Below are 26,517 nucleotides of genomic sequence, written 5' to 3'. Positions count from 1 at the left end.
ACAAATTCACCTCAAATCTCCATTTCTGGTTGAAGTTTCCTGACTGGTTGTAAAACATTTGTCAGTTCAAACAATATGGCAAACCATAGTTAGGTTTCCTTAACCATACTTTGGCACAAGGCCTGAACTGATTTTCTCTGTAGAGCAGTGGTAGCTAACCTGTGGTCCTCCAGATGTTGAACCAGAACTTCCATCATCTCTGACTGCTGACTACAGGTGACTGAAGTTGGGATTCCAAAAACATCTAGAGGACCACAGATTGGCCACCCCTGTCCTATGACTATAACGAAGACAGCTTAGATACATACATAATTGCTTTCTATGACTTGAGGTTTCTCAAGCTTAAAACATCCCTGTGGTTAGTCTCAGCACTAACTGATATGAGAGACAGTGGCAGACATGTAGCACCCTATGGTGCCCTCAGTTTAGATCAGGCTTCCTCAAACTTGGCCCTCCAGATGTTTTTGGCCTACAACTCCCATGATCCCTAGCTAGCAGGACCAGTGGTCAGGGATGATGGGAACTGTAGTTTCAAAACATCTGTAGGGCCGAGTTTGAGGAAGCCTGGTTTAGGGGGTAAGGAGATTCTAAAAGGATGGGGAAGGAGTAGGTCTTAAATCTGGGATTTAAAGGAAGGTAGAGATTGCACCAGATTATTGGGACCTACCTGCGTAAGTGGTTGGGCTACCCCAAGGTAAAACAGTTCTAGACAAAATTATTTTCTGAGATCTCACTGATAACTGGACAAACAATTCATTCTTTGTCTGGCTCTTTTGAATTTGTTTGTAGATTTGGATCAAGACCTGAATAACAAGGAAATGATTTTGCATCTTTTGACAGTGAGACAGGCCACAATTGCCAAATGTTGGAAAACTTTTTATCTCAATAATCTAGGCTATTGATATTCCCAGACTTGGCAAATCACCACTTTTGAAATATCTCACATGCGCTAAAAGTGGCCACGGGCCAAATTGAGAGATCACTTCATAGCCATTTGGTCCAATTTTATTTTATATAGTAATACAGCATCTGCTTTAGACCATGGAGCTTTTCCCTTTGGTATGTTTTATTACTGACCCAGTAAATCACATAGCTATATTCTCTTGCATAACAGCCTGCTTATAAACATGGCAAAGGAGACAGAGAATGGGTGTTGCTGGAGAGACACATATAATAAATAGGCAGAAAAAGGTGCTCTCTGAATCTCACTTGAGGACACAGTTGACTGACAAACACTTCGGCAAATATTTCCCTTAAGAGACAATCCTTAAGGACACTGCAGGACACTGCTATAAGTATGACAATAGAAATATATCTGCTCAGCTCCATGTCAGGTTTTATATTATTAAATGCAAAGAAACAAGCCACAGATTGCCAACTGAAGACTTTCAGTGAAACTTCTGGGAACCATCTGCACTTTAAAAACACACAGACTGCTGTCGAGTACACAGCTATGAAGAAGAAGAAGAAGAAGAAGAAGAAGAAGAAGAAGAAGAAGAAGAAGAAGAAGAAGAAGAAGAAGAATTTGGATTTGATATCCCGCCTTTCACTCCCTTTAAGGAGTCTCAAAGCGGCTAACATTCTCCTTTCCCTTCCTCCCCCACAACAAACACTCTGTGAGGTGAGTAGGGCTGAGAGACTTCAAAAAAGTGTGACTGGCCCAAGGTCACCCAGCAGCTGCATGTGGAGGAGCGGAGACACGAACCCGGTTCCCCAGATTACGAGACTACCGCTCTTAACCACTACACCACACTGGCTCTTGAATGAATATCTGAGTCTCACTGATGTTTGGTCCACTCTAACAATATGGTTCTATAAATGTGCTAGGTTGCGGCTTTAATGCCTAGGCTGCAATCCTTGTAGCATTCCATTAGCATCACTGCCACAAAATCAGCCTAGAGCAGGGTACTGTGTAGAATAATCTGTATGGTGAGCTGGTTTGAAAGCAATCACTGTATCTGAAACGGAGATACTCTAGGCTCTACATTACTGTATCAAGTGTCCCTGCACTCTTTGAGGATACAGAAATAATGTCTCTTCCACAAACTTTGCCAGCACTTCAAGTCAGGAACCCCCCAGGGCCTCACACTCTTATAGCATAGCCTAAGAAGGATAATAACCTTCACTTAGCTACTTAGTGCACCAAACCACCAGCACTTTCTGCCAAACACTTGTGGCATGACAACCATACAATATGGCCATAATGAAATAGTTTAGATTCTTTCTAGAGTGCTGAGTTTCAGACTGGCCCAAGACAGCCTCGGCATATTAGATCAAACTATTACCAACTAGCTGTACACAGTTACACATGAAAAATGTAGTAAAGTGTTGGATGAAGCTGGGCAGCAGATGCCATAAAATTCATTGTATTCTCTTATATTAACAAAATGTACCAACCAGTTCTCTTCTGTCATGGAAAGAGCAGCTGATTGTTTGCGAGAGCTAGTTTTGGTTTCAGCAAATGCTATTTAAAAACCTCTCTGGTGGGTTGCTACTGGATGATCCACAGTAAAGGAGCTTTGTCCTACTATGAATTTGTATAGCACCTAATGCGAAAGTGTTTTGATCTTGCTTGAGACAATAAAGGGGAAGGAGCAAAAATAAACAAGTAAACCAACTTTTTTCCTAGGTTGGGAAAGTCAGGAGCTGTAAATACAAGCATGTTTCTCCTGTATTTGGGGAACAGCTACTGCTGAGTGGTAGAACACATGCTATGCATGCAAAAGGTCGCCAGTATATCCAGGCAGGGCTGGAAAAGGCTCCTCTCTGAAACCCTGGCATTCTGGTCCAGATTTAAATTGTGCTTTAGAACCCAAATATCTAAAAAAGTAGAGGCAAGAGTCCCTTATTTGCTGCTTTCTGTGAACTCTGACATGTGGTTCCCCATCCAATTTGAAACCATACCGAATCCTGCTTAGCTTTGCAAATGTGCTTGCAGTTTTATTGCTGCACCAAAGCCCTAGGGCAGAGCTGGTAAACTAGCAGCCCTCCAGACGTTGAACTCCAACTCCCATCAGCCACAGCCAGCAGCATAGTCAAAGATGATGGGTGATGTAGCTCAGCAATGTTTGGCGAGTCATAGGTTCCCCACCCTTGTCCTAGAGTACCGGTAACAGTTTTAAAAAACAGCTTAATGTTATGGTGCACATTCACTGCAATCCAACCCACATGCTCAAAAGAAAGTTCACTTTCCATGGCCTTTGCAACTTACAGACAGATGTCCACCAGCTGATTCAGTTCAGGACAGCTGCACTCATATAAGTCCTTGCAGCTGGCATGGCTCTGGTTCATTAAATCCCCCAATAACTGGACTGCATCTTCAGGTGCCTCTGTACAAATCTTCTTAAACTCCAGGACTCTGGCAGCTTCGCTGTACACATGCTTAGCACGTTGGTATAATTTAAAGGTGGTCACTAAATTTAAAAAGCAAGAAAAAAATATTCAGTGCAGGAACAAATGGAAAGATGTATGATTTATTGCTATCAGATGTGGTCATGGGGCTTCCAGAGAAAACTGGTAAGAAAGGTGATCCAACATTTTCCTATCTATTTTGTTTCTCTTTTCTTTCAGTCATGTCAGTATTGGTATAAAAACTGTAAGCTCTGGTCCACAGCAAGGAAGATGGTATGCAGAGGGATAGGGGACTGCAGTTATCACGACATAAAACATACCATGCCAGTCAGCTGTGTTGTATTCTGTAAAGTCAGCAAACTTGGGGGTTGAAATAATGTGGTCAGGAGGAAAGTGCTTTAACAAACATACTCCAGGAGCTTCCTCCATTCTGCTTTTCTTGCTGCCCCACTCCAAGTAGGAATAGACCACACTCCTCCCCTGGTTAAGCATCCTGAACAATGGCTCTGCTTGACAAGTGTCTAAGCATTAGAGCTACCTCCATGGTTTGTGGTCTTCTTAACTTGCTTCAGAAATGTCTAATTGACTTTCTTTCTTTTTTAAAAAAAATGATAGACAAGAGTCTGGAGCCCCTGTTGGTATGGAACCCAATAAATGTGTACCTCCTATACCTGTTGGCATCTGAAATGCCATGACTAGGAGGCTGACTCCTTTGAAATCCACAATATGTTTCTCCTGTTGTATTTGCTCATAAATTCAGCATTCCTTCATTTACTACATTTATATACCACTTTATTTTCTTCCAAGTTGCTCAAGGTGGTGTACATTGCTCTCCTCCTTCCCATTTCATTCTCACAACAACCCTATGAGGTAGGTTAGGCTAAGAGATGGTGACTGGTCTAAGGTTCCCCAATGAGTTTCATAGCTGAGTGGGGATTCAAACCCTGATCTCCCAGGTCATAGTCTAACACTGGTTCTCAGGTGGCAACAAATAAATACCTTTCTGAAGTTTTCTGATTGAGCTGTGTTTTGAACTTTCATGCAACTAAGGAACTGGGAACTACTAACCAACTTCAGCATCATCTGTAACCAGGGTTGGTCCTGACAACAGGGTGGCACTGTTATCTGTGTAGGACCTGACACAGGTGAATGAAAAACGTTTATAAGATTCTCTCCACCAGTAAATTTCATATAACCCAGACCAGCAAATACGGTGTGTAGTTTATACTGTCAATGCCTAGCCTTGTGCCAGCCCCCAAGTGAGTAGCGTTCTTCCAGCATGAAATATATCACCTCAAAAGTATTACCAACCTTATCAAGTACTAACCTTGCCATAATGATGCTAATGGTTGTTGAGAAAGTGTATTTCACTGCTCTTTATCTCAAGCATTATCCTATCCCTTCCTCTATCACCTTTACTAACATTTTTGTTGAAGTTTATTTTGTACATCTCTTCACCAGTCCCTTCAACTCAGGCTACATTCCCAAACTTTCTTAATAAGCAATAAAGCCCTTCTGAACAAAACTTGCCTGATTTCTGAGCAAACATGCATAGGGTTGAACTACCAATCACCTAGTTTACATTTCTCTCTCTCTCTCTTGACCATTGTTTATTTATTTATAACATTTATATCCTGTCTTTTTGCCTGACCACAGGCATCTGAGGCATCTTCAAGATTCAAAACGACACGGCAATAAATTCTAGTGGAAGTGGTTTACATAGGCAGCTGTAAAAGTAACATATATGTATATATGAGTTCAAGGGATACAAATATTTTCACATTAAAACTGAATGGCCCTTTCATGCAGAAATACTCCAAAGGGCTAAGGCCTTAATTGCATCCACCAGGGTCCCAATCTGGGTGCCAGGTGGAGATCAGCCAACATATTTTCTCTATTGGGTTCTTGGATCTTTGGTCATGTTGAATTCTGGGAGTGATATAAAACGCCAGTAGATTTTTCTTGTAGGAAAAGCTGAATAAAAGATGGTACTCAAATGGACTTCATAGCACATCATTCACAACATGCGTTGCCACCATAAAATGTCCACTTTAGCTGGTTTAAATTTGAGACATTGGTTTCCTGTCTCTCCTCAAGGACATGGGAAGCAGAGGGGGAATTACAGTGATGAATGAAGAAAACAACATCTTCAGAGGTGCCAGGATTATTTGGCCCGATATGAAACATAACTGTTGTTAATGAGAATGGACCCAATGGAAGACTAAATACATCATTGTTTTGGAATAAGATTAAAACCCATCAAAATTGGAAAAAGCTATGTACCCCAATGGAAATGACCCCCCTGGGATGGGTCATTGAACAATGGAAGGAGTTTTCCCAATTTACCAAATCCATTCAGGAGTACATTTTGTCCCTGTGTTTATGAATTGGTCTCTGCTACTTTCGCACCATGCAATGCACAGTATCGCTGCTGGGTGGTTTACAGAGGTGTGTGTTGAAAACAGAGCATTCCTCTCTGGACAAATTCTCTTTCCAGACTATTTCCTTTTGAAGGCATTATTTTACAGCGGGGCAGTTTTAAAAATGTGCATTTGTTTAGGGCATATCTGAAAGTTGCGTGAGAGTCTGCCATTGCTCACACTCTCTTGTAAATCACCATTGAACAGTAGTAACCCAGAGAATGAACTGAAAACATGTCTGGTTTCAATTTGGAGGCCAACATCTTGCCAAAGGCTGTGATTGATTCAGAGACCACCCTTCGGTAAAGCAACGCTTCACTGGCCAGATTACCTTAAAGCACTTCGCGGTTCTCTCAAGCTCGTCACGTTACGTACTGGCCATGGGAATCATCTTTTTACTTATTCCTGCCAGCCAGACGCTGGAAAGGCATGTTCTCAACAACATTCTGTCATGTAAGAGAAGGCTCTATAACCTCTCCACATTTGGTTTTGCCTCTAATCTAGTGTAATCCTTTCAAAGCAATTATTACATCCAAAATGACAGAAACCGGGGTTGCATTGTTTTCTTAGACTTTCTTATTAGACTGACTGTTTGCCAAGCAAATGTGAGTTGAGGAATGATAGTATTTAATTAAGGGGCTCTATTGTGTGTGGGACGTGGGTGGCGCTGTGGTCTAAACCACAGAGCCTAGGGCTTGCCAATCAGAAGGTCGGTGGTTCGAATCCCCACGACGGGGTGAGCTCCCGTTGCACAGTCCCTGCTCCTGCCCACCTAGCAGTTCGAAAGCATGTCAAGTGCAAGTAGATAAATAGGTACTGCTTCGGCAGGAAGGTAAACAGCATTTCTGTGCGCTGCTCTGATTCACCAGAAGTGGCTTAGTCATGCTGGCCACATGACCCAGAAAAACTCTGCAGAAGCGGACAAACGGCAGCTCCCTCGGCCAGTAAAGCGAGATGAGCACCGCAACCCCAGAGTCGTCCATGACTGGACCTAACGGTCAGGGGTCCCTTTACCTCACTTTTATTGTATTTAGCTGGTAGAGCAGCCCAATTCATAGAGAAAGCCACAAGTACTAACATATGATGGATTCTAGTAACGAGGAGTCATGCAGCCACTTAAAGATCTACCATGCAGCATCTGTAAGATGCAGAGGTGCAGATCTGTCACTTCCACCGACCAGCAAGACAGAGAAGTAGAAAGGACTATGATTCGGGCTAGTTTCCCCCACCTAACCTACATAGTTAAAGAGTTTTAACATCACGTCTCCCATTTTATTTTTAAATTTATTGTGATTTATATGGCATATACAAACTCCACAAGTAACAAAAAAGATCCAATAACCGTTTCTGCTTTCCCTTGGACAAGCAGATTATACAAACATCAATGCCAAAACAGGATGGAGTATCCGTGTCCATCTTCTTTCAGTGTACATTCCCAGCAACAGGCTGGAATCGGATTCATTCTGGATTAGGCTTTACAAACTGTTCCAAATTAAGACATATTGTGATGATAATTGCATCTCTGTGTTTATCTGGTTCACAAACTAAACAAAATCTTCTAAAGCTGTGTGAAAGGATTCAATTTGTGTTTGCTCCCTTAATACTTGAAAGTAGTGTGTTAGTGTCTCCATTGCCACTAAATACCATAACTTCTTATACCAGCTTCTCAAGTTTAGCCCATTAGCATTTTTCCAATGTTAGGACAGTACAGTGGTACCTCAGGTTACATACGCTTCAGGTTACATACGCTTCAGGTTACACACTCCATTAACCCAGAAATAGTGCTTCAGGTTAAGAACTTTGCTTCAGGATAAGAACAGAAATCGTGCTCCGGCAGCGCGGCAGCAGCAGGAGGCCCCATTAGCTTAAGTGGTGCTTCAGGTTAAGAACAGTTTCAGGTTAAGAACGGACCTCCGGAACGAATTAAGTACTTAACCCGAGGTACCACTGTATAAGTCTAGCCACTACCACCATATGTTGGAACAATTCTTTGGCAACAATGTCTAAATTGAGACATCCCCCAAAAGTGATAGAAGGCATAGTTGTGGATCTTTGGTGACTTGACACTTGGCTCATCTCCTCAGTGACATTCTCCTAAAATATTTCTAGTAAGCATTGTCACCAGAGGTGCTAGCAGGTCTCTAACAGCCTAACCTGTGAATAATCTTTAAATATTTGTACTTAACAGAGGACAATATTCTGAATGTTTTTATCAGCCAACCTAAAGAAAATATAGCATGCTGGATCAATTTGCTTTCCTAAATCTATTTCCCATACAGCCTTAAAGTTATCAAAGGTTGACACTGTCAGATCAAGCAGCAAACCTTAAGAGACTAAGCCCTTGTACCCTCCTCATAATCATGAATCCACTTTTCAAATGATGTGAGCTCCCTTCGTAGTATGCTCTTTTATTAGTGAGCAAGTAATGAAAGACTGTTCTGGATTAAGCTCCAGCCATCTAACCCTTCTCCTGCAGTTTATATTTTTTTATTTCGACATTTGACAGTGCCCCTCTTTTACAAAAGTCACATGAATGAAAAAGCCATTTATATTTCAATTCAGAGCAATATGATTCCTTAATTGGGCTATGAAAGGAGGAATAATGGAGCACAGGCATTAACAGAAAGAAGTAATGAGACAGCAAAGGTACCAACACCTCCATTTCAATGCATGGAATGGGAATCACTTAGCAAGCACCACCAGCACTGCATGGGAATATGGCTCACAGACATGTTCAGAGGAGGTATACTACTGGGTACCAAAACACTAAGAGTCAACCATGGGGGAGACTATTGCCTTCCTGCTCCGCTTGTGGGCTTCCCAGAAATATCTGGTAGGCCACTATGGGAAATAGGATGATGAACTATATGGAGCTTTAGATTGACCCAGGAGGGTGGTACTTTTATTCTTATGATACACTAATGGAAACAAAGCCTCCATGGAGAGGCCCACATTCGCAACCACAACTGGCTTACGGGGCCACGCTTCTCATCTTACAGTTGAGCAGCTGAACTTCAGGTTTCCCAAGGTCACATAAAGAAAGCAAAGTAAAGCTGGCACCCAGATTCCTGTTGTACATCAGGGTGACTAGCCTGTGGCCTTCCAGATGTTACTAGACTTAACTCCCATCAGCCCCAACAAGCATGGTCAGGGATGGTGTTAGCTGTAATCTAGCAACATCTGGAGGGCCACATGTTAGCACATTCCTGCACATGCTTGCCAGGGGCCCTCTTCCATAGCTCCCACATGCATTAAGTGGATTGCACTTAAACTGCTTGTGTTGTAAGCCACAAAAAGACCCTTCACAATCAATCAACATCTGGTCCATGCTGCAAAAAGTCAAGCAGATAGCTTCTCATCCTGGAAGCTCAAATTCTCCAAAGACAAACTGCAAATAAGCTGTAATAATTTATTATTTATACCCCGCCCATCTGGCTGGGTTTCCCCAGCCACTCTGGGCGGCTTCCAACAAAACACTAAAAATACAATAACCTATTAAACATTAAAAGCTCAGCTGATTTAGCTGCTACAAAATGTAGGTGTCTCCCTCCCTCCCACTCCTTTCAGGATTATGGGTCCCCCAGTCACAAATGCCTGAAACAAACCGTGATTTTCAGAGGAGCTCCTGAACATTCTACTAAATAATAATAATAATAATAATAATAATAATAATAATAATAATAATAATAATAATTTTTATTTATACCCCGCCCTCCCCAACGAAGGCCAGGCTCAGAGCGGCTAACAAGCAATAATAAAAACAAGTTGAATGAATACAACTTAAAAAGAAGATTTAAATACAACATTAAAATATTGAAACATTAAAATGCAGCCTCATCAAAGGAGAAGAAAGGAAAAAGAAAGGTAAAAACAAAAAACAAAACAAAAACCAAGTTGGTTGTGGAGAAGGAAATCAGCAAGCTTGTTTCCCCTCTCAACAATGCCAGAGGCTGCTACTACTTACTATGAAAATTTCGACCTAATGCGTGCCAAAAGGAAAAACATTAAGACTATAATAACCTGGAAATACAGCAATATAAGCAGGTAGACGTCTTTGTTTTGCTCTAATAAGGCCCTTTATAAACAGACACTGTTTCCCCTGAGGGACCAGATAGGCATCGCTAATCCACCCAGACGACAGTGTCCCAGCAAGCTATTCCATTAAGTAAACCCCACTTCCCAGTATTCCATTGGCGCTGGAAAACAGTAGTTTTTGCCAAAGCAAACATGGGGATTTTACATGTACTGGTGTGGAGATGGCAATTCTGCTACTGTCATGCACCAGTTGTATGATGCCCATGTGTCAGACTCAACTCCTTTTGAGTTCTGCATGGGACAAACATAACCTGTAGTCAGCAAGCAGCAGCAAGTGATAGGGGACAGGGAAAGGTCAGAGACTAGCAGTGAATAATAGGGATGGCTAGGGAGGAGATGGATGGTGGCAGTAAAACAACTGATGTGTTTCTGTGCTGGGTATGGGAAGATTTAGCTGCAACATTTTGTCATACTGAAAGCATTTTTTTCACATGCTACTATACCTTTGGGTCTTACAAATGCTATCCGTATGACTGGCCTTAATGAACCTTTGAAAGAGTCGGAACCCAGGTTTTAATTTGATTTCTGCCTTTATGAGCCAGCTGTGACCAGGTGTGTTTCACCTGAAACTTACCGTATTTTTCGCCCTATAGGACACACTTTTTCCCCTCCAAAAATGAAGGGGAAATCTGTGTGTGTCCTATGGGGCGAATACAGGCTTTCGCTGAAGCTTGGAGAGCGAGAGGGGTCTGTGCGCACCGACCCCTCTCGCTCTCCAGGCTTCAGGAAGCTATCAGCAAGCTTGGGGAGCCCGCGGGAGTTCCCACGGGGCTCCCTAGGCTGCGGATAGCAGCCTGCCACCCGGCGCGCGGGGAGCCCTGAAGCAGAGCGCCTCGCCGCCGGGCAGACATCCGCAGCCTAGGGAGCCCTGCAGGAGTTCCCGCGGGGCTCCCCATGCTGCGGATAGCAGCCTGCCACCCGGCGTGCAGAATGCCCTGAAGCAGAGCGCCCTGCGCCGGGCAGACATCGGCTAGCCCCACAAGCTCGGGGGACAGCGGGGAGGCGCAACGCCGCCATCCCGCTGTTCCCCGACCTGGTTGGGGGGGGGGAATAAAGGAAATTTCCCCCCCTTTATTTCCCCCCCCCAAAAAAAATTAGGTGCGTCCTATGGGACGGAGCGTCCTATGGGACGAAAAATACGGTACTACTGGTCCCTTACCCACTATCATTACCATTTTAGGTCATGTTTCCAGCTTGACTTTCACAATTCACAAAAGCAATGGGAGCAGATATTTTACAACTCATGAAAGGTATGGGTTAAACCATAGATTTGAATCCTTTTTTTTTTTTTTATCTAAAGGGTTTCAGGAGAACAAAATCTGAAAATTATTATTAAGGGGTTCCATTTGACCTAGATGGAAAAAGCAAAGTTCAAAGCAAAATCAAGGGCTTTGGTTTGGATGTATCCAATATTAAGTTTAGAAACAGAAGTGTGTTTTAAGAACATTTTTTTGTTTTGTTTTCCATAATAACCAGTTATTTAGGTCCAAAATATTTGGGCCTGGAGTTGCTTTGCTGGTTGATTCTACACTGCCCCTGCTAGTCCTAATAAAAAACCGTTTGTTTAATAAATACATACAAACAAAAGCTCTCCAGATATCCTTGTACTGCCCTGTGCCACCAGATGACTCACACAGAGCGTCCTACACATTCCAAACAGCAGCTCTTCATCACACTGAAAGAACTGACCTTTTGAAAATAAAGCACATAGAGCTTACGGAGCAACAAGCAAATAAATAAAATGGCATCCTTTCAGACAGTCATATGAAGTTGTAAGTGCCCTTCATTCTAATAGTACAGTGGTACCTCAGGTTACATACGCTTCAGGTTACACACTCCACTAAGCCAGAAATAGTGCTTCAGATTAAGAACTTTGCTTCAGGATAAGAACAGAAATCGGGCTCCGGCAGCGCGGCTTTATGAAATCTCCTTAAAATGGAACACTAGGCTTTTATTATTCTTTATAGGATAAAACTGCCTTTTAAAAAATGGTTTTACTTTTTTTCAGAAAGCGGGATCACAGAACTAAAAAGAACCTCTGGGATTACGAAGTCCAAGCCTCCAACTGAGAGCTTTGCCAGCCGGCTGACAAACTGGGAGATTAGCAGAACCAGCAAGGATGACATAGACCCCAAAAGGGATTGACTCAGAGACCATTGCACAAGAAGTCACTGTGCACAATTTATCTCTTTTCTCCGGCTACTGCTTTCTCCACTTCTGGATTAAGGTTAAGCAATGCAGCCTGGCTGTTGCTATTTATGTATGAATCTGTCCTTCTGAATCCAAGTGTTGGTGCTCATTATTTAACGAAGTAGCACTCATGTCTCAGCACCCTACTCAAGAAAACAGCTTAGCACACCTTAAGGACAGAGGCAAAGTCTGATTTTGTGAATGGAGCTGTTTTCGTGCAGTCAACTCTAAGGTTGCTAACAAATGTCAAGCACGGCCATGGACAGGATGACATGGGAACTTGCCCCAACATTGTCACTCTGCCCAGTGTGCTGATGGTCCTAATAAAGAAAGTAACCCCATTATTCCATCTACCCACAAGATGCTGTACCAAAACTATGAAGGTAACATTTACATCAGCCTTAAGCATTCTCTAAGGACAATATGATTTTTTAAAATCCTCTGTTTATCATATGAACCTGCAAAGCCTTTAGGACCAGCCTTAGAGTTCTGCTTTCTGTCCCCATCCACATGTGGTAACCCTGGTGACCACAAGACTGGAATTCCCTAACAGCCAGGCACCCTTTTTCTCCGTTGGGAAAAACTTTCTAATTCCAGTTACCATATTTGTTAATGTATAAACTGTTTCTGGATTATTTTGGTATGTTATTGCTGACTTTTTAATGTTGCACATACAGTGGTACCTCTGGATACGAACGGGATCCGTTCTGGAGCCCTGTTCGCATCCAGAAACAAACGTAACTAGCGACGGCACATCTGCGCGCACGTGCGTTGCTTTTCACCGCTTCTGCGCATGCACGTGACGTCATTTTGAGCGTCTGCGCATGCGCGAGCGACGAAACCCAGGAGTAACGCACTCCGTTACTTCTGGGTTGCCACGGAGCGCAACTCAAACGCGCTCAACATGAAGCATATTCAACCCGAGGTATGACTGTACTGCAGTTTATCACTGTATGAAATCCATCTATCGCTTTTACATTTCTTCTGTTTTAATGTTTTACCTTTTTTAAATGCAAGTCATTTTGCCTCAGCACAAAGCAGCAAATGAATAATGAAGTAAACTAAACCCTTTCAAGTCCATCGCCAGAGATACTTTTATGGGCAGAGATCCTGATAAAGTTATTCTTGGATCACAGGCCTTTGACAGTGCAATCCTATACATATATCTACACAGAAGGAAGCACCGCTGAAAATAGGTAAGGACTGCAATCTGAGCAACTTGACTTGTTGTACAAAGTACTTTGAGATTTACTTTGCCGGCCGTTACTTCCAGGATGTAAAGCTGTATGTAGAAAAAGATTTTGCCAAAACCACAACAAGCTGGTTGGATGCTTTTAACTCTTAAGATAATTCTGCCCCCATGTTTACACATCAAAATTAGACTGCAAGGTTATTTTTGTTTGTTGTTCTTATGAAAGGGAACAAACTGTTTTACAATACTTTACTTAGAGGGAAACAAATCCCACGTTTTATAGGGGAAATGAAGGCACTGTTTTACTGTAGAATGCCTTGCTGTGATGGGGCGTACTCATACAATGTGTATTTTATTTTTCAAAACAGCAACAAGCACCCCATAACAAGTAGAGCGAAGCAAAACAGAACAAATGGTGGTGGTAAAGTGTACCTTAGCCATGTAAGCAAATAACCAAGAAGTAAGATCCTTCAAATGGAACTAAGTATTCCCATTCTTGTTCTAAATTAGGATCTAAGCCAGGGGTCGGCAAGGTTTACCAGCCATGGGCTGGATCACTCCCACGAAGATCATCTGTGGGCTGGACTGGCGCAGTGCGATGCCAGAGATCGCGTCTGCGCATGTCCGCGGTGCCAGAAATTGCTTCTGTGCCAGCCCAGAAGCCAAAAATCGCACCTGCACAGAAGCGATTTTCAGGGTCTGGACATGCACAGACGCGATTTCCAGTATCTGTGTGTGCGCAGGCGCAATTTCCGGCACCGCTTGGCGAGTCCCCGCACTGCGCTGCGCCGGTTTAGTGCAGCGCGCGGGGGACTCGCCGAGCGGGCGGCTCAGTTCAGGGGTGGCTTGTGGGCCGGGAAAACAGTCTTCATGGGCCGCATCCGACCCATGGGCCGCACGTTGCCGACCCCTGATCTAGGCTTTCAGCTTGAATCTGAAAGGAGCAGTAGGAGCAGGATACAGTATAATGTTGTTGTTGTTGGCATCTGTCGGTCTCAGAAGACAATGGGGTGTGCAAGTCAAACTGCTGTGTTGGCAGCAAGGAGTGAAGTCGAACTGCTGTGTTGGCAGCACTGAAGTGATCTTCCCAGGGTGCAAGCCTGGGCAATGTGTTGAGGTCCTGGGCTGCCCAGACAACAAGACCCCCCTCTCAGCCTCACTGATGTGGTCCAAAGGAAAGCAGAGCAATATGTTTGGTACTATCTTGGCTGCAGGAGTTGCCGGAAGGAGGCATACAAGGCTCCATCCAACTGTCATAGGGACTCTACTCTGGATTTGTGTAGGGTTTGCTCCGTAGCCTTTTTCTTCTCCCAGATATATCCCTCAAGCTGCAAGGGTTTAGGACCAGAGTTTTCTTTCTCCTAGATGGGCTACCTTCCCAGGTTGACAAGTTCTTTCTGCCCTTCCCTTCCCTCTAGAGCATGGGCAGAAGCCGCATTCTTGACCGTTGGACCCACTTGTCTGTTCAATCTGCTGGAGCCTGTCTTTGCATGCAGGGGAAGTCCCTAACTCACCAAGGGTTTGAGACCCATTGGCTATCCTTACCTGGTTTAGCCTGCCAATCAAAGCCATTTCTGGGGTGTGGCCGCTGTCGCATGCTCACAGCTTCTAGCAGCCACAGGTGGGAGCTGAGTGTAGGGTGAGGACCAAAGGTGGATAAATTATTCTGGAAGGAGCATAATATGTCCTCCACCAGAGGTACCACCCCTTCCCTAATATCCATAATGAGTTCCATGGATACAGGATGGGTGCAATAATAAAAATTACTAACTGCAAATTTTAATATTACACAGAAACATGAGCAAGGCATCTCAACTATCTTTTGTTACTACAAGGTACCGTTGCCTCCAGTTAGCAAGTCCAGCAAATAATTTAACTACGTTAAAGAAATTTTTTTAACAAAATATTAATTCTGTTTCTACAAAGGAAAATAAGATAATATATAGTTTGCTTAACAAGTTCGTTAAACAGAAAAGGACCTGAACTAAAATATTTTTTGAAATCTTTACAAAGGTTCCCTTTTGACCAGTTATTTCAGTTCCCATAACAATATGCAGTAATGTACAATTTAAATACACTGGGAAAAGACAGAAATCTCTTTGTTTTGTGTACTTCAGCATTCCAAAACCAAGCTGAGGGTTATACAAACAATAAATTCTAATTTTTATTTCCCTGTTTCTTCCTTGCAACTAAACAAGAATCTGTAACCAAGTTTTGTCTTGTACCAATGAAAACAACAGGCTTACTCTATGACCCATTTTTGTTGGCTTTATCACACAGAATCAGAGTCACGCCACATCCTAAGAGAGATTCTGTTCGACTAACATCTGCAAACGCTATATGGGATAACATTTCCCTTGGACTTTTCACACTGAAAAGTCTTTCCAACAAGAATAAGGTGTCCAAGAAGCGGAAGTAGGGGGGAAAGGGGACGAAAATAACTGAATCTAAACTGTATTCTGTTGGAGCAGATATTAATAAATACAGCCACACACCCCAATCTAGAACCCACTTCAATCCATGATAATCAGAAATGTTCCTGTTCCCTTAAAAGCAGCTCTGCCCTGTCTTCCTTGCTGTCCCCTATGACTCCCAGAAGACACCTGTGGTACAATTTTCAAATCCCTAGGAAAACCTCACCCTAGTTTATCACTTAAGCCTGTAGTCCTCACCCTGAAACAAAACTAAGTACCTAAGTGCATTTGCCGCCACCTGTTGCTCTTCCCTTATATTCCTTCCCTCTCTGCTGACATTTAAAATGGTCACCTCTCTGGGAACAGGGGCCTGGGTTTGTTAGCTCTTTGCTTATGTTACTCCAAGAGCACCATGCATAGTAATATTGGTGAAATAATAAATATGGAGTGAGCGTTGCTCTAATGTTCCTGGGAAATTCCTCTCTTGCTCCTGCTGCTGCCATGCACTAAGCAAACTAGAGTCTGGCTTGCCATGCTGTCTGAACTCCATGTTGTGATTTGTTTCCTCCACACAAACCACAAGCAGTAAGCTAAGAACAAACCTTGTTTGCCACTCATGGTTGGGGGGGGGGTGAACAAACCACAAGCCCAGGTTCAGACAACGTGATAAGCCAAACCCCGGTGCATGGTGCAGCAGGAGTGTGAACTTTGGGGCATGGTGCACTAGTTTAATGTCATTCACATTAAACTGTAGATATTTTTTTTAACCATGTGACGTGGAAACCAGGCCATTAACATGAAAGGGGGGGGGAGAGATCTAGGCTTTAAATATAGACGCAGCCAACATTCTAAAAATGTTCCATGTGCACAGCAAAATGTGGTTGGCTCATTTAATAATAGGCAGAAATACTAAGACTATATGCCAAGCAAATAAGAGTAGATTAAATTCACTTCCTAAATCAAAAGTTACCTCCCCCGCCAAATGATCAAAATCAAAATAGCCTCTATTTATTTCAAAGAAGAGAATTTAGAACACATGCTAAATATCTTACAGAACAAGCCGGTCTCGTTTCCTGACCTCCTTTGGTTTTCTGAGGCATGCAAGTTGCTTTGATCACATATCTCCCATGTCAGAACCAGAATTTTTTGCCCCATTGGCACTGCCCTTTAAAGTAGTTGAAGAACATAAGTTGCATGCATCGATTTAGTTTGTTCCTGCTGCAAGGATTGGGATGGGAACATATCTCAGTGTCGCTTCACCTGTTGCACAGTTATCTTCCTTAATCCTATCAGTGACAAAATCTGTGGGAAATGTGTGGGTAGCTTGAAACATACGACAACTATCCACATGTTTGTTTGTTTGTTTGTTTTTGTGTGCTGCTAAGTTACAGCCAATCGTGGCTTCCCAATGTGTGTGCAAGGAAAACATGCATGTGGATAGATCTGCATGTAGGCATATTGTAACATGTGAAGCAACTATGAAACAGATTTGGACTTTACCCAAAGCCAACCTACTCAGTGTCATGGATGAGGAGAGGTTTCAAACTGGGTATCCTTTGTCCAAACCCAACAGGCTATTCATTTGCCTCTGATATTCTTTTGGTGGGAAATGTTTTAGGGCCAAGTGACTCGGAGCAGTGGTCAGCAACTACACAGGCCAGAGAGCCAATCTAGAACAAGCACACTCACATCTTCCTCCAGCTAAAAGGTCCAGATTATTATGTACCACGGAGCTATCATGGAAGGAAGAGGCTATCTGACACGCAAGTAAGCGGTAAGCCGAATGATGATTTCTCAGGAGCCAAAGTTCATTTGAAAACTACCAGTTGTCCACTGCTGACCTAGAGGGCTGCATGCAATTAATTCGATCCTGTATTTTTAATCACCAAGCCATTATCAGTATATTGCCTTGACTAATCTGATAACATTTCAGTTCCATTTGCTCCACTTCGTTTTAAAAAGGTCACAACACAATCAACCCTTTTACTCCACAAAGATTCCAAAAGAAGGTCCACTTGAGGTTATACAAAATGTAAAATATTTCCACGTCTATTGCTATTATCCTTTACATAAATGGAAACATTCGCTGACCATCACCACCACCTCCAATCTGGCATGCACTCACCGTCTTGTGTGTTCTGGCTGAGGATCTGAGTGCGTAGGTCTTTGGAGCTAATTCCCAGGTTTTTCCCAATTTCCTCTATGCTGTAAGGCTCAGGGTGAAACACCTCCTCAACCACAGCCAGCATTTCCTCTAAGCTTAGTTTCAGCTTGACCTGCACTTCCTGGAGCTTTGCCATTGCTTTCCAATCTAGGCCTCTGGATTTTGCTAGAAGCTGCAACAACAAACAATGCATAGACATCTTAGCAGTTTGAAGTTAATACAAAACATTTCCTCAAAAACCCTTACAAGCTATTTTTTCTTTAAGAGAAAACTCTTTGAAAAGCACAAAGAACAGCATAATTTTTAACATGATATTGGCAGCAAGATTAATTTAAAGAATTGGAAAATATAGCAGACTCTTCCCACTTAAGGGGATAAGTACGTTAAACCATAACACCTTGCAAAATGTAATAAAGTCACTTTATGTATCAAGGAAAAAGATTAAATGTGAAGAAAGCCCCATTGTTCAGCCCAGACACTGAGGTCCAGTTCCGAGGGTCTTCTGGCGGCTCTCTCAAGTGAAGTGATGTTACAGGGAACCAGACTAAAAGGCAAAGAAGCTCTTTGCACAGTGCTGAAAAGGAGTTACTGTTGGTGTCAGATGGGCCTCTACATCACAGGAACCAGCACTGACAATACCTCAACTCTCATTGCCAACCTGAATACTTCAGAGGGAGAGGACACTCATAAAAGGACTCCTCTGCTTATCCTAAGGGAGGCATATACAGTGGTACCTTGGGTTACAGATGCTTCAGGTTACAGACTCCGCTAACCCAGAAATAGTACCTTGGGTTAAGAACTTTGCTTCAGGATGAGAACAGAAATTGCGTGGTGGCGGCGCAGTGGCAGCAGGAGGCCCCATTAGCTAAAGTGGTACCTCAGGTCAAGAACAGTTTCAGGTTAAGAACGGACCTGCGGAACGAATTAAGTTCTTAACCCGAGGTACCACTGTACAGTAAATGTTTTCCTTTTACATACTGAGATCCGAAGCTGTGCACATATACAAAAAGTGACTTTTATAAAGCCACATAATCACCATGTCCTGGAGATTTTCTGGCACATAAAGCCTAAAAACAGCCAGAAGTTCTGCTTAAAACAAACTTGGTTTGATTCTTAGGCTGTCCATATGGAAACTAAACCAGGAAAGGTTATGGTGTGAACTTACCACAAGATAAGTGAAACAGCCACTTCCAGAATGATGGGTTTTAGGGGCAACAGAAACACCCAGACTACACTCTCTAGGGCACAGTCCACCAAGAACAACTCCTCTTCAAAAGCCACTAGAATTAATTGGGACATTGAGAAGAACCGCAGAGCAGGAGATCTTCCCTTTGGATTGAGCCCCATGTTAAGTAGTGGGAGGGAAGTGTTGCTTGTGATTTTCTGCCTCATGCACCAAAATGTCTTGGGCCAATCTTGTGGTGATCTGTGGTTAGTCTTCGACATCTAATTGCCATTATAGTGGACCAGTCACCATAAAGAGCCCTGATGTTCAGTACAGACCACTCCCTCAAAGACACATAAACTGGTATTCAAACAGCTGCTCATATATACAGAACTGAACACGACTGGCTATTCCTGGAAAGAGTATTTCTGCATTAGTTAACTTTGATCTCGTTCTGACAGCTGAGCCTCATCTTTCCCAAGTGTTCAACTTTGTTGCACGAAAGTAATCTGACAAGACTGAAAAACATTTTTGCGGAATCATGGGGTACTTCTGGTCACCCAAAGATGTGTGGGGTGTAAATTTCTGCTCTGCTTTTGAGAAAAGTTCAGCTGAATTCCTTCAGTTTTTTCATTACTCTTCCAACATAAAAAGTGGGGAGAGGAAAGCACTCTGAAAAGAGAGATGAAAGTTCTGATGACCACATCACTGGGGTGTATTTTCACTGAAAATTCTACAGCCCAGCATATGTGAACTAATGTGTGTGGCTCTGAGCATGTGCACCACTGTGGAAAATCATAACAAGACCTCATGCACCAAGGGGGAGGGAATCACAGCTCGGTGACAGATCACATTCTTTGCACATATAAGGTTGCAGGTTCATCCAGCCCAAGTGATCAGGTGATGGGAAAGGCCCCCTGCCCCCTGCCACCTGAAACCTTGGAGAGCAGCCCTGGAGATCAGATGACATCAGGCTAGATAGACTGGTGGTCTGATGCAGAATAAAGATGTTTCATATGTTCATCTAAGATTCAGAAGAATTCCATGTGCAGAGGGAGGCATCATTCCCAGACAGATTTTTAGCCATAACACCCTCCTTTTGTAGAAAATGTGCAGCACTTAAATCAATCACTTCAATTTTCTTAAAATGTAAATTTATGCAGATGCAGCAAATGAATAGGTCTTGTGCTTGTGCCCTTTTTGCACAATTTTGGGTACAGCAACTAAAATATAGGGGGGATCAAATATTTAGAACATTTTTAGGCAGCAGGCGTACAAAGGCCAATATTGACATAACAGAGACAGAAAGAAGTATTTGTGGAGGGAGGAAATATCATCTTAGCCTAGGGGTGAATATTCAACAATGAGGAAATTTTAATGCACTCTGGGCATGTTCAGAGGCACCCTTTTCAGTATTTTCATATTCCTGGACCAGTTCCTAGCACTGAAAACATATTATTGAGCTAACCCCTACAGAGTCCTGGCTTAAATGAAGCCCCACAATAGAAATGATACATATTACTAAAGAAACTATTGTTTGTTGTCCAAAATTAATGTTAGTGAATATTTTTGATAATAGCAATGTAAATATATTGTCAAAAGTATTCGTCTTATATATGATCTTGGCAGCGCAAATAGTAATTGCAACTCAGTGGAAAAGAGTCCAAAATCTTACACTTGACGCTTGGTACCATTCATTGGAATACAGCTATAATGGAGAAAATCACGTGTAATTTGGGATTTTGACAAGGACTAGAACCTCCAGACACTTTTTATATGATCTGACATTCCTTCATAACATAAAAACGGAACCATCATTTTCAAGACAACCCTGTTCTGATAAAATTAATAGTCTTCACTTGGACTTTGTTATTTTATGTGCAACTACTCATTCTATGTGCCTACTTTATAGGTTTTTTTCTTCATTTTTAAATTTTTGTTGTTATTTTTCATATACATTATAAAATGAAATAATAATAAAAACTTTACCTCCCCCCCAAAAAATGAATCCCCATAGATTTCCAGACCCACTCCCCTTGCTCATCTTACAGCACTCTCTCTACACCTGTGCAAAAGCAGAGGGCATTTTGCCAGCACACCACACCACTGAGGAGATAAAAATATAAATGATATAAGGATTCCAATAATGAGAAATGACATAAACATACATATGGTGAAGGGGTCATTATCAGGGCTTAGTTTCTAATCTGGGGAAGGAAAGAAAAAAACTAGGCCTCAAGCCTGCCTTGAAGACCATCTGGCCTAGATTTCAGATGTATGGGGGTTAATTGTGGTTATTCAGTGGCAATGAAAGACTGTAGATGGTCAAAGGCATTTACTGGCACTGAAAGCAAGATGTGGAGTGAAGTCTTGGTGAGCCCTGGGTCATATTAAATTCTGGCTGTGGTCCAGCGCTTGCTAGACTGGAGCAGTGATTGTGGTTACTTTCCCTGAAGACAAGGGTGCAAAAATATTGTCAGTGATGAAACCTTTCATTGCAAATGTCCTGAGGGGTCCTTTATTTGTTTGTTTCAGGTTTTTTAATTATGACTTTATCTTAAGAAGAAACATATTCTCAACCACAACTGTGTCTAAATGAAGGAGCTTTTTTTGTCAGGGCAAATTTTAATAGGAGGTTCGAGTCTTTTTCAAGCGAAGAATGCGGTCTGCTCCCAGTCCTAGATTACATTGATAAAAGTGCATTCAGATCCACTCTAAAGTAGCCCAATTGGGCTGTCACACTTCATATATTCAATCGTATGGCATTATGACATTTGCAAGCTGCCAGTGCAGCCTAGTTGAGAACAAGGAAGCCATGAAGAAATGAATATAAAAGTTTCAGATGTCCTTCCTTAACATGGGGAGTGAAAAGAGAAATCACCCCTATAATTTCAACAAAAAAGGTTGGAGGTTTCTAAAAAGGGTTCATTCCTTTATCACAGTGGTGAGAAACAAGACAACAGGTAACAAATAGAACAGGAGGTTAAAAGCACTCTCCCATCAATGTCCTTAATGATGAGTATTAGTGGACAGACTTCAAGGGAGAGCATCTTTGCCCACAGCTACTAATCATATCTCATTCTAGCATCCTCCTGGTGCTTCTGGGCTGACAGTGATGCCCAACAGACCTAGTCAATGCCCTGCATGAACTGAATATGTGCCCTATAAAGCTCTCGAGAATCCTCTTCAATGCACAAGACCGTGTAGGAAAGATTTTATTTGGGGGGGGGGGTAGTGAAGGCGACCACCCTGTGCCTGCTTCTGCTCTACTTTCCACTCTCCTCAGGATCTGCGATCTAAGCATGTAACACCAATTCTGCCACCACTGCAGTGGGTACCAATTAGTTTACTGGCTCAATTCCTAGGCCTGGTTTTTAGCCTATAAAGACTTATGTACCTCAAGAAGACCCCAGTATTTCAAGGACTTCTCCCTACCTGGATCTACCTACACACACGTAACCATATTTGCAGTTTTGGGCTCTACACTCCACAGCCAATAAAATAAACAGTGGAAGGAACAACAATCACACTTAGGTGAATGAAGTTTTTGGGAGAGGCCATGTTGTGGTTGCATCTAGCTTTCATTTCACTAGGAGAATGAGTCCTTGTACTGGAAATCTCTTAATAAAACTATACATTTGAGAGAGAAAATTACTGAGAAGGAAACTTCTGTTAAAGGTGTTGCTTTCCTCCTATTGCTTTTTTCAATTTTAGCTTGCCTTTTTTCCTGTTTTAATTCCCTTTATGTAGGTGTTGTTGTTTTTTATGAACTACTTTTGGTGCCATCTAGTGTACTTTGTAAGGTTTATAGTTCTTATCACATGGGTCTGCTACTATTTAAATCAGAGTCATTTTCAGACATTATAGTGAACACATATTTAGACATTAATTCATGCCAAAGCATTAAAGGGACCTTGTTTTTACTCATCTTGTCAGTGAGACTAAAAACAATTCTTTTGTGAATCCCAGTTACAGCGATTATATTTCTCTAACATCTGTTGGTTTTTCTAGGGACCCAAGACAGCACTTCCTTGCCAAACATTTTAAAGAGTTTAGCATTCTATTAAAATTGTCCCTCTCAAGCATATGCAGAGGCAATGAAGGGTTGTTTTTAAAGTGATGTGCTTCGGTTTTTTTAATGTAGCGTCAATGTTTCTGAATATCTCTAGTGATCTTAATGTCAAACTGAAGAGCAGCTAAGTTGACAGCCAATCTGGTAAAAGGGGGTTAGAATCCTGAATGAAAATCTGGAGCTCATTACGTGACTTGGGGTAGTCACAGTCTCTTAACCTCACAGAATTGCTTGAAAGAGAAAATTATGATTATAATATTTATTTATTTATTTATTTAGTCTATTTCATGTACTAAAAAAAGTCTCAAAGCAATTTACAACTTGTTTAAAAAAGCACGCAATGCCAAATTTAAAATACATCACAAAATAAACTAAAAGATGAACGCCAACTAAGAGCTAACTGCCTGTGCATCTTCACCTGGCAACCAAAGGTGGACAGTGATGGCACCAGGCACAACATTCTAGGGAGTCTTCCACAGCTGGTGAGCCACCACTGAGAAGACCTGATGTTGTGTTGCCATCCTCAACATATGAAGAATGACTACACATGATGAACACAGGTTCCAGGTACTTTCATGTGCCAGAGCAAGAACCATATATGCTATCCTGAGCTCCTTTTAAGGGGGAGAAAACCCACTATGTATAATAATAAATTATAGTTACAGCAATGTCCTCATAATGCAGAATCCTAAACTTTGTAACTTAAAGGAACCACAGAAGCCAACACAAATGTTGTGCCAGTCATCTCCCGTAGAAGGCTGTAAACGGACAGGTTTCCTAGGAAAACTAGACAGATCCAACCAGCGGAACATCTGGTCTAATGACTCTTGACTTCAGCTTTGGAAGTCACCAGTTTGCTCCCCATAAACTGTGGGCAGCATTGCTATTTCCAATTGTAATGCATTCCACTAAAAGCTAAAATAGATCAGCGAAAGCCACATGTGATGTTATCTGTTGTTGGGCTGCATCATTTTAGGCTGTATATGCGGGACTGAATGTTTGAATGCTCCACAAAAAATGTGCCTCACACATTAAAAAAGAAGCTTAGCAAGCCTATAACTTTCTCTCTAACATGCTATTTAGGATGTGTGAGATGTATGTCATGTGGAGGAGGCATTCAGATATTTGAATTCCTCCTGTCTCAAATGGTACAGCCCAGAAACGGGTGCATCACAAAGGGCTTCTAGTAGCTCTCATCAATAACCTTAAAGGAAGCTTGAGTGGGAAAATATGCACCCATATGAAATGGCAAAATATAACGTGGATTTTAAAAAGAAGTGGGGAAAAATCTCTCTATTGCACTGCTGTCTAGAACAGTGAATCTAACACAAGGCATTTCCTGGCAGTTAATGATCTACAATCTCTTCCAACGAATTCTCAGCTGCCAAGATATGCTCTTCTTTTCTGGCTGTTCTCTTTGGTTAGCACAATCACGCTGCAGGCCGATTAAGAGAGAGGGAAGAGGGAATCAAAGGCCTAGGCTACATCAGTTTCGTAGATAAACTATTCTGGCTTCCCTAAAAGAATCCTGGGGATTGTAGTTTGGTGAGGTTGCTATAAATCAACTGTTAGACATCCTGCCCTTCTCCCCAGATTGAACTACTCTTATCTGCTGTAAAGGTGACCAGTTAACAAACTAGGATATCAAACCAAGATTCGATCCCAGTTTGTTTTAACCAATCATAATGTTATGGGAACAAGGCTTGTTCTCATTCTTCTTGGAGAGCACAAGGAGTTTGAAAGCTTTAACTTTAGAATTAAACCACATTTTCCCATGATACCTGAACTGAGCAAAGTGGGATTTGCTCTAAACAATGGCTTAGTGTTATGCCTGAACTGGACCACAGACATGTAAGAAGATTCTCAAGGAGCAAAGTCTCTGAAGGTCACCTTGTCATTAAGTAAGTTTATAACTTGCTGACTCACTCAACAATCAACTGAGTGTATAAGATTTATTTTATTTTTTTAAATTTGTATACCACCTTTCATCACAGGAAAATGTGTTTGTGGGGTGTGTGGGTGTGTGTTGGTAACCAATTCTCTGAGTATGGCTTGCCGTAACTTGTGTATGTGGTAAAGTGGTTGCTTTGGATGAAACACATGGAATAATTTGAACCCAAGCTTGAGGAGAGTGCTACTTTATACAGCTTATCAGGTGCATAAAATCCAATCTTCAATAAGATACAAATAAATGGAATGCTATTTCATGAATTTAAATGTATGGATTTCCATTTCCTTTCCTTGTTTTAAGAATGAATACATTGCTATTAAAGCATTTTGTTTTATATTCCTGGGATTAATTAGATTGCGCTCTCTCATTAAGTGAGATCAGCTTTGACAAAGATAATTTATTTTGCCCTTCCTGGGCAGACTCCTTTTTAGTGCTATGCTACCCAAATGGAAACACACACATTAAGGGCTAAATTCCATCCCTCTCTTCCATCCGTCATGTATATATGGCCTGAATCCAGACCCTGAAGAGATAAACATGCCCTTTGAGGCAGCACCTGACCTGGTGTTAAAATAAAGCAACAACTGGTAGAGTGGAAAGAGTTGCAGCCAGCACATATTTGGATGATGGTTTCATTAGGGTTTGATGAAAGCCATGCAGTACCTTTGCAGCCAGACGACACTCCATCACCCTAATATTAAAATGAGAAGTCGCTGCCTTGTTCATTTCAACGCAACTGTTGGCAATAAGGAAAGCTACTCCCTCTGGAAGCCTCACATCAGTAGCCCTAAGAGGATTGAACTGTATCAGCTTGGCCTATGGAAAGAAAAAAATAAATAGTAGAGAGTTATTTTGACTAGCAGGCAGCACAACATTTAAGATGAATAAATCACACATCATTTACCTGCAGACTCTCTCTCCCCCCCCCACCCCATTTGGAGCAGTGAGCATAAACCAGCAGCAAAAAGACAACCAAGTTAAGTTAAGTTTTTTATGTTTGACATTTTATTATGTTTTTATATTTTGCTGGGGCGGGGTATAAATAATAAACTCCTCTTCCTCCTCCTCCTCCTCCTTCTTCTTATCAAACCTGAACCCCTTTTTAATTTGGAGATGCATTTTTAATAGTTATCTTTCAATGAGATCAATTTTTTTTAAGAGTTAATAACTCTAGCCGACCAAAGGTCAGCCCTGGCCCTGGGAGCAGTTTTGCCTTGCCCCTGGCAGCTGCACTAATTTTTAACAAAGGTATGATTACTTTCCCGAAAGGAAACAACAAATGTTGTTATAAGTAACAGATGTGCCACACTTTAACGTTACATCTCTCTGTACTGACAGCGTGGTTCCTTGTGCAGGTATGTGCAGTGGTACCTCAGGTTAAGAACTTAATTCGTTCTGGAGGTCTGTTCTTAACCTGAAACTGTTCTTAATCTGAGGTACCACTTTAGCTAATGGGGCCTCCTGCTGCCGCCGCCACGCGATTTCTGTTCTCATCCTGAAGTA

At 42.1% G+C, this 26,517-nt stretch overlaps 1 protein-coding gene across 2 annotated transcripts in view; it reads right to left on the bottom strand.

Annotated features, from left to right (window-relative positions):
- GALK2 (galactokinase 2) overlaps nt 1-26,517 on the bottom strand; it is a gene marked incomplete at its 3' end in the record, with an annotated part of 67,645 nt that overhangs the window by 2,608 nt on the left and 38,520 nt on the right. The window contains exons 7-10 of one of the 2 annotated variants that reach the window (XR_014002006.1): nt 25,678-25,830; nt 17,788-17,998; nt 3,212-3,413; nt 668-803 (exon numbers count right to left, since the gene is read on the bottom strand). Coding sequence is in view for 1 of the 2 variants with exons in the window: in XM_081170056.1 (XP_081026182.1) it covers nt 3,212-3,413; nt 17,788-17,998; nt 25,678-25,830 (566 nt within the window). The remainder of the gene's footprint in view (nt 1-667; nt 804-3,211; nt 3,414-17,787; nt 17,999-25,677; nt 25,831-26,517) is intronic. The other variant, XM_081170056.1, reaches the window with a different exon arrangement.

The sequence above is a fragment of the Podarcis bocagei genome (assembly GCF_964188305.1).
Source record: "Podarcis bocagei genome assembly, chromosome: 14".
NCBI lineage: Eukaryota > Metazoa > Chordata > Lepidosauria > Squamata > Lacertidae > Podarcis > Podarcis bocagei.
This window is presented reverse-complemented; position numbering and strand designations above follow the sequence as displayed.